We start from the raw sequence: 12,014 nt of genomic DNA on the forward strand, positions 1-12,014 counted from the left end.
AGAGGAGCTCTTGAGACTTGGAGTGAGTCCTCAGCACTATTAGTAGTGCTCTGCTCTACAGCGGAGAGCCAGGCCCTCCGAGTTCATTAGCAAATTGCCGCGCCCCTCCCCGTGCTCTCTGCGCAATTAAAGGCAACTGTGCAAACGACGCACGGCGGCGTGGAAATACCTCCCGCTTCTTTTCGCTCGGGCCTGGGAGCGGGTGAGCATGTGTGCCGGGCAAATAGGCGACGCAATCAGCAAGGCAACTGCAGCCGCATTTTCACAACAACAAGAGGACTAAGACAGGCTCAACCAGCTCCACCGTGGACACAAGCCTTTTCTACATTAAAAATCCACATGGTTGAAATCTGATTGTGCCTTTAGGTTTGTATACAGCGGAGCTCAATGCAGAAAGTCAGTGTATCACACAGCAACTGGAAATGCGCTGCTCAAGTGAAGAAATGAGGCAAATGTGTTAGGAGTTAGAGAGCATGGCTCTCCAGGGAGAGGCAGGGAAAGGGTTAAGGAAGTCCAACTGGTGCTAACCAGTCACTCCACTCACATAGCACCTGAGGGGGGTGCTGCATTTATCAGGCCAGTCTGAACACACACACACACACACGCACACACGCACACACGCACAAACATACACACTAAGACATACACAAATATGCATACACATGTGGACACATGCATGCACACAGCTCATGCACATTTGTACACAAACACACACATATGGAATATGCACACACACACACACACACACACACACACACATACACAAATACACACAGAAGGGTGAGCCCAAACTGGCTGGGCTGCATTCACAAGCCAGCACAGAGCCTCTCTGACTTTTTCACCTCTCAGCTATGCTCTGCTTTCTTTTGAAAGGGGCGCCCAGCGTCCCTCCATACTTGCCTGCATAGGCAGGCTAACAAAACAATGGCAGAATGTAAAGACGGAGTATTCAGAATATTACTGATATGACGCAAGGGTGCATTATGCAGCAAGAAAGTCAGCATTGTTGGATTGTTGAGTTTAATAAATTCAAAGTATTTTTTCCTCTGACATTTTTTTTTCTCTGCTACAGTCGCCTCGCCGGAATAAATTGGTTTATGAATAAATGAGCCTCCCTTCTCCCTCTTGTTAACATTGTTCTTTTGTGCAAATTCTCAACATTTTTTTTCCAGTCCACTTCAACTTTATGCCCGAGGGCATATATTAAAAATACATATGGAACGAGATAATGCACACACAACGCAAATTCGTTAAGGATGTCACTGCCTAACAACTGCAGATAAGATGTCACACAGAAAATAGCCCACAAAATTCAAAAAATATATATTCAGCCGCAAGTAAGTCATGAAGTGCAGTGCCATTAAATTGACAATATATGTATTCAGCAGTGAGAGGCATGCACCCTCTCCCACTGCCTGTTTGGATATGCCCATATACACACAGCCTGCTGCTGCTGTGGACAGCCTCTCCATGTTCCCCTGCTGCAGGATCAGCCCATCCCGCAACACACCACATCTGTCAAAAAGTTTTCCCATGTCCATTTTGATGCAAGCTATACCCATAGGTCATTTATATTGTTCTATCAGATCATCACTGTAAACATAAGCTTATATGGTTTTGCCCTGAATTGGCTATACGTAGGGACCATCATTATATTAAAATAGGCCATGTCTTCATCGTACAGTCAATTAAAGATCCGCATCAGTGCCCCCGAGCACAACATAATTTTCTTCATATACCTAGAAACCCAAGGGTTTTAACACACTCTATTTCCATATCTATACCATATGGCTTCATTTCATGTCCTGACCTATCTATAAAAAACTTTTTTTTGACAACTGAATCCCCAGAGAATACAACAAACCATTCAAAGAGACACTTAAATGCACAAGTGGCGTCTGTGTTATTTAATTCTGCTTCTGGATTAAATGAAGTATTATCTTCCGGGTGATCTTGCTCATTTCCATAATCAGACATAAGGGCCGGGGATGGAGCAGCGCGGGGCGGGGCGGGGGTCTTCCCTGTCGGGCCCCAGTCCGCTCCCAGTCCGGCCATTCAGCCCGGGACATAAAAGCTGGTGGCTGTCTCTCTCTCTGGAGCCCTCCACTCACACCAGCCACTCAACCATATGGAAGTCCGCGGATTTAAATTATTTAGCCTAATCGCTTCATTACTTTTTATGTCGGCCTATCCAGCTAATCCCTTTAATTTGGACACTTGGTTTTTTTTTCCCTCATCGGTATCCATAGGTTACACACGGACTTCTCCCCGAGCCGTTCTTTATAACACAGCGATAATATTTTTTTTAAACATGAGCTAATGCCATCATACACAGGCCTGCTATCTCTCGCACAAATGAATCCCACTATTAATGGCCGAAAATCCAGATTTGCATAACTCTAATCATCATTGCTGTTATCATTATTTAACGGCAGTGTATGGACCATTAGGGTCATGCCTGTGCGCACACTACAATGTCCCCGGAGTGCCAACAGTCAGTGGAGCACATAATGAAGGCTGCGGTTATCTCTGATATCTGCACAAAAGGAAACACTCCCTAATCTACCTTTAATACCCGCTGCCTCTGTAGCTTTCAAAAATAAACCTTCTTACTAGCGCTGAATCTCTGCGCTCTGAGCGAAAAAAGGGGAGAGAGAAGGAGGGGGTGGGGGGTGGGGGGGCTCGATAAGCAATGTGCACTCATGTCTAAGGAAAAATACTGACAAGACGCGTAATGAACCGTGAACTCCAGTGGAGAAACCAAGGCACCTAAACCACAGTCTCCATCCCATCCTGCTGCTCTCTCCTGGGCTAGACAACAGAGAGGCGCTGATAACGCTTCGTTTTGATTAAAAAAAAAAAAAAAAAAAAAAAAAGAAAGAGAGAGAGAGAGAGGAGAGAAGAGAGGAGAGGAAGGGGAGAGAAAAGGGAGAGGCACTAAATTAAAATCGACATGAAACAGGTCAAGTTTATGGCGATGCTTTTTCGAGCTAATCTTCCCAGGTCGGTTCCGGGATCAAGTCTTAATGGGCCAATAATAGCAACATTATTCAGAAAATTTTTCATTCCGATGGATGGAATGTAAAACGGCCTTAATCATATGCAAATAACAGCGCAGCGGAGTAGTGACCCAGAATAGCTGAATAGCCAGCAGGGAGAGCGCGCGCACACACACACACACACACTAATACACACACACAGAGAGAGAGAGAGAGAGGGAGAGAGACAGAGAGAGATGTACCTGATCAAGGGGCCCCGATGATCTTATGATTTCCTCGCTGTCTGATTTTGATCCGCCCTCTCTGTCGTCTATGACCAAGTCGATGGGCATCTTGCCTTTCAAGCAGCTGATGTACCGGTGACAGAAATTATCACACAGCTCGTGTACCTATAGAGGAGCAGGGAGAGGCACCAGACAGTCACCCAAAAGGGACATCACCGCAGAGAATAGTGACATGTGCAACCACAACTACCCCCCCCCCCCCCTCACACACACACACACACACACACACACACACACGCACACACACACATAGCCTATACACACAAACACACACCAGCATTTGACATGGAAAAGAGCCCCAAATGGTTTTAACGCAATATAAATAAAGCAAAGTTCCTGCATCTAGCTTATAAAGGCTTAACATGTGGAGCAACCACTGATGACTGATTATAAGACTGATATAAGACTAATATAAGATATTATTATTGTTTGATAAATTATCAGACTTAGTCACAAAACGCACACAGCTTAGAAGGATCGCTGGTCCTGTGGGGTTTTTTTATATGGCCTCCAAATAACTTTTTTTTGCGATTTCTGCTTGATCTTTACTCTCTATTTAAATTATAAAAAAAACTACAAGATCAAATGCTGGACTCACTCGGGCTGAGGTGTGTCCAGTGCCGAGGCCGAGCCGTTGTCGCAGCGCGCTCCACCCAGACTGTGATTTAGATGAACTTTATTTTTCTCCTCTCAAAATAGAGATATCGTCGAAAATTGACAGTGACAAGAGGGCTCAGGGGCTACAACGCACTCAACACCCGTGTTAAATTCATCATCGGTGCCCCGGGTAGTGGCCATTAGAGGAGGGTGACCCGCTTGACTGACATTTAAGGTAAACTGTTTAATTTCGTCTACTTATTACATTATCACTGGCGACCCACGCGGCGCATCTCATCGCCCGAGAAACCAAATTGCAAGCTGAGCAGAGAGCTATTCTGCTTTATAGGAAGGACTATAGAGAATTATAACCGACCTTAAACTTAATTTACCCTCCTTTGTATTTACAGAATGGACTTTACTGTCTTTTTATTTACTGCTATCGTTGCATACAGGCTACCAGCTCAGGCTTTGTGCGCGCAACCGCAGTGCGTGCAAAGGAACAAACGTTTTAAATCGTTTTTGCAAAGCCTTTAACAGCTAAAGAAACTTACAGGATTCTTCATGTTAAAATGTACTGTACAGGCTACTGTAGCCCATCTGATAAGGAGAAAAATAAAGTCTTCCACCCACTGCTGCCTATCCACAGATGGCTGCCTGGGGCCTTTTGCCCTCCACAAAGGATCATTTCTAAAAACCCGCAAAGTTAGGCTATATGTTTCACCTTGCATGCAATTTCTGCCAGCATTAAACTTCATTAGAACATGCAGGGAGATTTGGGCACAGAGATATCCGTTCCAGTTGTAACAGCTTGCGTCGTGATTAAACGCGGAAGAGAAATGGCCCCATGATTGATTTTGACGCTAATTATAACCGACTAGCAAAAATACATTTATGCAAATATAGCCCATAGGTCTAAAGTGGCACACTGGACAGAAATGGCGAGAGAATATTACCTTCTCCAGCTCCAGAAGATGAAATCGTAAAACTTGAATGGCTTGAATCATCTGAAAAATTAAAATAACAATAAAAAAAATGAGCTGCACATCTCTTGATATTAAACAGGCACGTTTTTCTCAATACAACTAACTGAAGACGGGGAAAATATTCATATGAATGGATTTTATATGGAACTGATATTAAACTTCGACGTTATTACAATATGGAGACGTGGCATACAGACTGGCGCTGCAATAATCCTGAGAGTCAGGGATCTATTAGCCATCAACTAGTGAGGAAAATGTTACTTTGATTTCATATTGAAAGTCTCAAACTGTACAAAGTGAAAACCATTAATAGAATAACTTTCCAGACGGAGTTCAGAGGTTTGTGACAGCTGTCTAATGGCGGCCCTTTATCTGCAGAGACAACCGGGGGCCATCATGATATCAAACAGTCCAGAGTGAGGAACATCACCTCCAATCCTGCTGGAACTTTTCAGCAGCACATGCCTCTCTGAGCCCGTGAAGAAACATGCAAACAAGCCCCGATATGTAGGAATATTCAAAAGTTGCCCAACTCTAACAAATTGGGTACGAACCCTATTTATATATTTTTTTAAAAATCAATATTTAGCTTACCAGATTATCCAATTCTGGATTCGATGAAAATAAGGGCTTTTCTGCCCGAATCTAAAAGCAAGAAAAGTAAATTCTTAAAAACAATAACATGAAAGATTTTAATAATGTAATAAGGATATGGAGTAATAATGCCATAATAACCTACAGCAAATACGCTATGTGAAATTTAAACACTTTTTGAACGCTTACTTTTATTAATGGATAGTGTTTCAGTCTTTTACAATGCAAAATTAACTTTACGCACACAAGTCAGAAGTCCATACTTGTGCGTGCAGGTAAGAGCTCATCCAGCCCAAACATGTGAAGTGTAAAAAAAAAAAAAAAAACTCCAACTTTCCTGACCTGTTTTGCAAACACTGCTATGTCTTCATTGAAAGATTCCGATGAACAGACGTCTCCTCCTGCCACCCCGGGCTCTCTGGGGGTGCAAGTCGCTAATTCACATTTCTCAAAAATCAGTGCAAGCAAGGGGAACAGGGGGTGCCTGGGAACACACACAATAGCAAATGTCACCAGAGAGAACAGCGCCGGGGTCAAGACTACTCCAGGCTAGATTTAGCCAGCCATGCTACTCTCCAACAACTCGCCCATGGGGACTGCTGCTGCAGCCCGTGCTATTATATTATGCAGAGGCTTGGAGAAAGGCTGCAAACAGCGGGCAGACTTCTGTGATTAAATCTAGGCGTGCCTAATAGCATAAAAGCTTTAGAGTCAGTCAAACAGTTTCTTGCACAGGTCTCCGTTTGGATCACAGCACCATCGCATGTCTTTGTTTGGCGAAATCTAGGAAGCTTTAGTCTCCTGAAAGTGTGTATTTACTGTTTATTTATTGTTTACAAGTCTTCAGAGTAAATAAATGCAGACTGTTATGTGTTGAGAATAATACGGCGCTCCCAAAGTTGTGCCAGTGTGGCGTAAGATGGTCAAATTATTTTTGGCATGTTCAGCCACCGTGCAAACACCATGCTTAGAAATTTTAATTAACTCCTCCAAATTAATAAATGACATGCATATATGGGATTTTCCTTTGAACAGAATATATTTTTAATTTGCTACAGTCTTGCACATTACGCACAATTAATTAAAATAATTCCCTTCATAAGAGAGAAGGTAATTATTAGGCCGAGGCTAAACAATGAAACTTCAAAAATCTAAGCAAGTTAAATTGTATAAATTATGAAAATGCCCATCTTCACTGGACATTTGTCTTACAATTATTCTATAGTGTGAAATATGTTTTGGACTTGAATAATAATAAACGGCAGGATATTCATGGGATACACGAGTGGAAAAAATACCTATTTTTCTTTTAACACCTCTAATAGGCTATTTGTTCAGTCTTGGTAAACGTGGTTAACTTTACTTCTCTGCAAAACATTACTTTCCAAATTGCGTAAAAATAAAACAACAACAGATAACTGAGCAGCCACTTCCTCCCAGTCCCTCTGCAAGCAGCTCGAGCTTCAGCTTCAGTGTCTTGCTCAAAGACACTTCGCCGGGACGCACGGCTGTCGGGGAGGGGGGATTGAACCGGTGGTTTTCCGGTTACGGGACGGTCTCTGCACCCACTAATCCACCCCGGCCGCCCCTCCGGGCCTGGCCGCACGCCTGACTCCCGGAGTGCGAGTTTCCCCACAGACCGGAGGCTTGCACCTACCCGTATATGGCGTCTTTATCTCTCTTGAGAGCGTCGTTAACGGAGGAGCCCATACTGGGAGGCATGGTGTTGGTGTGGGCGGTGTGCGGGTACTGGTGGGAGTGCAGCTGGGGCCCGTGGTTGAGGTGCACCGCCTGCATGGACCGGGCGCCGTGCGGGTCTCCGTACATGGTGGTCGGGATGCCCACCCCGTCCATCCCGTAGTGGGGCAAGTCTTCGTACTGCACACAACAAACACGCGGGTCCACAGTGAATATAGATATAATATGGGTGTAAATCGGTATATATTAAACACTGCTTTTTAACTTTGCTATAAACAATAAGTCGGTCCAACTTTAGATGTTTTTGCTGTGGGAGAAGTGAGTCTTGAAGTTTTGTTTTGCTTAAAACAAGTGGGGAGAAAAGTGCCGATGTGCTGGGATAGTTTCATTTGTTTCCAGTGCAAGTCGACCTGTTTCAACAATTCTCTTAATTCGAGTGTTTTCTTGATACAAGTGGACTAATCTGCTTTCTTTCAAAATATTGTCACTTGTTGTAACTGCATTGGAAACAAGTGAAATTAATTCCCCTCCCTGGCAGTGTTTTTATTATTAAATTTTAAAGAAAACAAGATTTTAAAACTGAATTTAATACTAAATGTCTTGTTAAGGTGGACATTGTTTGCAGTGGAGAAGCTACAGCAGTTTATATTGAAGTGGAGGAGACTAGTTTTGTTCCAAACTTATTCACTTTGACCCTTGTAGCTCTGTGCGCAGAAGTTCACTACGCAGCCATTATAAATAAAGCTAAACAATTCTGAATTATTCCACATAATGTTCAAACGCATTGTATAACTACAAATCAGGTATAAATACAACAAGATGGCTCAATTATGATCCTTATCAGCCAGGTAGTGTTTGTGTTTTTAAACCTATAAGCCTGGTGGTCCGTGTACTCAATATGTACAACAACAAAATGCCCTAATCTCGTTAATTGCAGTGTTTTCTAATTTTAGAGGCTCATAATTATGCAGCATGTTATTACACATCAAGCACACTGCTGATTCGTGTGTGCTACAAACGCAATTAAACGGGTGTTGTGTTTTTCAGACGATGTTCCCTGAACTTGGTTATACCTTCAACTTTTTTCACGTGTCAGTTTTGAGCTAAATAATGTGCAGTCCCGTCCCGTTCACCTCGAAATCAGCCTGGCGCTTATTAAACACGCTGTTGCTTTGTTTTAAAGGCGGAGATATTGAGTCAGGCCTGCTAAAACCTAAAAAAAAAAATATTCTATATTTGAGGTCTGCTTCTTTAACAAATTAATGAGAGGCTTGAATTATTGATAGTGCTCTCTGGAAGTGACAAAGTAGTGTCGGGGAAAGTGAGGAAAAGGCATTATCACTTAAAGCCTAACATTTCGACCCTAAAGCCAAAGAGGTGCAAACCCAGCGTGATGCTGCTCCAGTGCCAAACTAAGCAGCTAAATGTTTCTAGTCTGTTCCCAACATCTCTGCTTTTACCATGTTTACTCTCCATGTGAAGATCCTAGCCGCTGTCCCTGTTCTGCAGCAGTCCTATAGGAGTATATGAATCAAAGCATTTGTCATCACCTCATTACTAAAAACTGCCTCACTGGCATTTTGCTAATATTCCACGTTTTCCCCTAATTTATGGAATTAAAGTATATTCCTATAGGCGATGAAGCATAACTGATGGTAAAATATGGATTTATTTGATCATAAATACTCCACTCGATATGAAATCTTGACGAAATCGACTTTTAGGAGAAATGTGGAGATTTGTTTTGCCGCTATGCCCTCCCCCATTTCGCTTCCAGTAACTGGCCTGTCATAACTAATCTAAAAAAAAATAGCCGATATGAGATATGATCACGCTTCCAATGTCCCTTAGTGGGCCGGTTTGTGGAGCAAACGAGTGCGTCCGTGCGTAATACCGTGCCAAAAGACGCAAAACATGAAATTCTGTCTCCATGTGTCGGGAAGACGAGAGAAACTTTCGCCGCGAGTGAGTGTGTGTCTGTGTGTGTGTCATTAAGCCACGTTACAGTGCAGGATTGCATTCAAGCACAGTAGACTTAGAGAAACTTTTTTGGGGGGATTGCCCTACGTACCCGTTGCGCCATAACCCTCCTCACTCCCTGGTCTTCCTTTCAGTTTAGATATATCCCCTCTGAGGCCAGGGTGGAGAAGAAATGAAGAAAGAAAATCCAAATAAACGGGGAGATGTTTCAACCAAAATCCCGTATGCCTTTTTTTCCACGGAACGGTGAAGCCAGCCCCCGCTCTCTGCGCAAGTTTAGCCCAGGCGCGGCGAATAGGTCCTCGGCTATCCTCGGGACAGCGGCACCAGGCTCCTTTTCCAAAACCAGGATGAAAATAAAATACCCCCTCAAACAAAACTAGCGACTCTCATGGCTTTTCGCCACTCCGCCTGTCAGTCAAAAAACGCGAGGGCTTGTCAAAAGTACCGGATGAATGATGGTCCGACGCGCGTCTCCACGGGATCGGCACCACCTAAATGTTAATGGTCACAATCACAGTTAAAAAATGAAGCAGCTCTCCTCTCGTTTTCTTTGATCACTCTCGGCTCCCGGCTTGATTTTTTTATGCAAAAGCGTCTAGAGGAGATCAAGAGGAGGTGGGGTGATAATTCTGGCTTAGGCTTTCTTAAAGGAGCCACGATCGATGCTGTGCGTGTGTGTGTGTGTGTATATATGTGTGTGTGGATGTGTCTGTATGTGTGTGTGTGCGTGTGTATGTGTGAGCCGCCTGCCCGTTTGTGTACAATGGATGTGTGTGTTGAGCTGAGGAGGAGTGGAGGATCTGGACCAGACTGCTGAAACCCGGAAGTAGTGGTGGCCATAACAGGTCGCGTCTTACACAACGCACCGGGCTGCAGCAAGTCGTGCAGAGAGGAGGGGGGGTGGGAGGACCCAGCGAGCCCGGCCAGCCGCACCGCGAGCTGGAAGAACACACGAATAACCCACAATATCTCCACCAGCGTCTATAGCTGTGTGTCGCTTCTACTCATTAACACGCTTCATTCTCAGCCCAGACTGATCTGTAAGCTCGAGACCATCTGCATGTTTTCTCTTCGCGACTCGTAGCGCAACTCGGCGCGTTCAGCATCCCACTTTTCTGCTTGTAAACAGTTTATAAATGACATAGGCAGACAGTTTTGAACTTTGATGTCAGATGCTGTCAACTCGGCGACGTCCCGTGATTAGTTATGGCTTATGAGGGCAGAGCTGGTGCTTCTGAGGCGCAGGTTAAACTGTGATTAGATATCTGGAAATTGATAATGTGCATCAGTCCCTTAATGGGCAGTTCTGTCAGCAAAGAGAACAGACACTGGGAATTAATGAGCTATAGGCCGAACAATTAAGCTAGTTAACCATAATAGTTTACATTCAGACCTAGTCTAGTTAGGCTTCTATCAGACTATCAGCAACATATCTGCTATGCATCTCCACTACTGTACAGTATACCCTATATTGTTATTGTATTGTTGCATTATATAGGCTATTGTTGAAGCCAAGTGAGCAGTCAGTCTCGGGGGTTTAGGCCTCTATAGCTGCTCACTAACTTCCATAGGTTACAGACTATTTGCTATCCACCTTTTCATTAGTGCACATGATGTTTATGAATGGCAATGCAACGCCTATAAAATGCATTGCAGTGGGTCTCCTCCAGATAAAGTATACCCATAAACCATGAAACTTTTGACAAGCTGTTTGTGTCATGTGTGGCATCTTTTCTTTGATTTAGAAGACTTTACAATTTAGGGCATTTTGTGAAAGCAAACATAGTCCATCCAAAAAAAAAAGTAAAAAAAAAAAATAATTAAAATAAAAATGTAATTAATCTACATCTTAACATTGAGTTGTGGTTTGACTGCTGAGTTTATAAGTAAATCATCAAAAGGTTCCACTGGCTTTTCAAAACATGCTTTCTGGCTAAATAGTAGTGAGCACGCCGGCCGTCCCGCTCCCCCGCAGCAGCGCTGAATGGGTCGCTCCAGTCTGCCACGGCTGTCCAATGGCAGAGAGGCTCAGGGATGGGAGCCCCCTATTGGCTCTGCTCATGATCGATCCTGAGCTGATTGATCGGTTTTAGGCCACATTGGCGAGGAGGCGCAAAACAAAACATCGCCTGCAAATGGAAAACACCAACTTTGCATTTCTGTCAGCTTCTATAGGCTATAAATTCACCAAAACACCGACTATTTGACCAAGATCTCTCTCTCTCTCTCTCTCTCTCCCTCTCTCTCTCCCTCTCTCTCTCTCGCTCTCTCTCTCTCTCTCTCTCTCTCTCACACACACACACACACACCAATTTGCACATCTCTTACCTACAGTTCCCAAATGCACTCACACTTTGATAAAAAAAAAAAAAAATACTCAACAGCAAACTGATCTTCACTCGGATTAAGAAATTATCAACTTTCTTCTGTCTGACCAGATTATGGTTTTATTCATCCAACTTTTGCCTCTGCGTAATGAAACCTTCACTAAAGCTTCACGGCTTGCAGTGCCGAGGCGGTAAAAGTTGGGTCAAATATTGATGAGGTTCAATTTATGGAGGGGAAACTTTTATTCTCGAGTGATTCCAGCAAAATTAATGAAATGAGTGAGGCAGTGCGTGGGTGTAAATTCGACGAAAGAAGCTCGATTTTACCATTTTCTCCTGTTAGTGTGTATATTTGATTCCTAACCAGGCTGTACTCGAGGCTAAACCTACTTAAATTCAGTTTATCCAGCTTTTTTATTTGCAGAGAAGAGTTTATCCACCTTTTTAACCTGACTTAAATATTTATGAGACAAATCCATAGTATAGCCTACTTTATAGTAAGAAGTATCAAAATGGTGTAAGTTATATGAAAATAGGGACATTTAA

General features: G+C 43.4%; 1 protein-coding gene across 1 annotated transcript in view; it reads right to left on the reverse strand.

Annotated features, from left to right (window-relative positions):
* Positions 1–9,885, reverse strand: part of LOC139666868 (homeobox protein Meis1) — a gene marked incomplete at its 3' end in the record, with an annotated part of 17,168 nt that extends 7,283 nt beyond the window's left edge. The window contains exons 1-6 of the mRNA XM_071546208.1: positions 9,230–9,885; positions 7,118–7,338; positions 5,803–5,944; positions 5,461–5,511; positions 4,837–4,887; positions 3,242–3,388 (exon numbers count right to left, since the gene is read on the reverse strand). Coding sequence (XP_071402309.1) covers positions 3,242–3,388; positions 4,837–4,887; positions 5,461–5,511; positions 5,803–5,944; positions 7,118–7,338; positions 9,230–9,241 — 624 coding nt within the window. The remainder of the gene's footprint in view (positions 1–3,241; positions 3,389–4,836; positions 4,888–5,460; positions 5,512–5,802; positions 5,945–7,117; positions 7,339–9,229) is intronic.
* Positions 9,886–12,014: the final 2,129 nt, after the last annotated feature.

This window comes from Centroberyx affinis, unplaced genomic scaffold (genome assembly GCF_046629955.1).
Source record: "Centroberyx affinis isolate AG114_WGS23_722 - 3 ecotype Tasmania unplaced genomic scaffold, CSIRO-AGI_Caff_v1 ptg005174l_1, whole genome shotgun sequence".
In the NCBI taxonomy this organism is placed as follows: domain Eukaryota; kingdom Metazoa; phylum Chordata; class Actinopteri; order Beryciformes; family Berycidae; genus Centroberyx; species Centroberyx affinis.